This window comes from Carlito syrichta, unplaced genomic scaffold (assembly GCF_000164805.1).
Source record: "Carlito syrichta isolate Samal-C Ts95f unplaced genomic scaffold, Tarsius_syrichta-2.0.1 Scaffold314080, whole genome shotgun sequence".
NCBI classification, from domain to species: Eukaryota; Metazoa; Chordata; class Mammalia; order Primates; family Tarsiidae; genus Carlito; species Carlito syrichta.
In genome coordinates this window covers 116,876-117,462 of record NW_007258176.1, presented here as the reverse complement: position 1 = coordinate 117,462, position 587 = coordinate 116,876, and the positions used below count along the sequence as shown (strand labels likewise).

General features: G+C 58.4%; 1 protein-coding gene across 3 annotated transcripts in view; it reads right to left on the bottom strand.

Moving 5' to 3' along the window:
* The window catches only part of LOC103273533 (ribonuclease P protein subunit p21), a 30,585-nt gene extending 30,295 nt beyond the window's left edge, over nt 1-290 (bottom strand). For all 3 annotated transcript variants that reach the window (XM_008070971.1, XM_008070970.1, XM_021719026.1), the window contains exons 1-2: nt 190-290; nt 12-112 (exon numbers count right to left, since the gene is read on the bottom strand). In XM_008070971.1, the coding sequence (XP_008069162.1) occupies nt 12-112; nt 190-246 (158 nt within the window). In that variant the 5' untranslated portion in view covers nt 247-290. The remainder of the gene's footprint in view (nt 1-11; nt 113-189) is intronic.
* Nucleotides 291-587: the final 297 nt, after the last annotated feature.

Genomic DNA, 587 nt, shown 5'->3' with positions numbered 1-587 from the left:
GGCTGTCTCACCGCCGCAAGACGAGCCGCTTCGCGATGGTTCTCTCCGTGTGGCAGTAAAACCTCGCCAGCGCCTGGTTCTCGGGGTCTTGTGCAAGGACACAGTGGGCGGCCTGGGGGAGGGGAGCTGTTACTCGGGAGCCAGCAGCGAAGAGCCCCGTCCCCCGTGCGCCCCTCGTCGCGGAATCACCTGGTACAGGAAGTTGAGCCTCTGGAAAGCCTCGCGGTCCTTCACCGGCCCCGCCATCACCTAAGGTGCAGGGCCGCAAGCAAGACCACCCGAGGTTCCGCCTCTTATATAGCCCCGCCCCGGGTGTCCGCGCAAGGCCTCCCGGGAAGTGTAGTCCTTTAGCCTGTGGGCCCTCCTCCCATGGCTCTTACTCTAGTGTCACCCCAGGGCCTCACAGACCCATCTGTTTGTAAACCCAGTTCCTGCGATTCAAGTACAGGGTCCAGTCCTTTGATGAGTTTTGGATTTCTTCATCTTCCTCAAGCTCCTGATCAGTTTATATTGCGTAGAGACTGCAAAGCCTAATGAAGCAGCAGAGGCTCTTAAGACTGCTAAATATTTCCAGGACAGTAGACTTG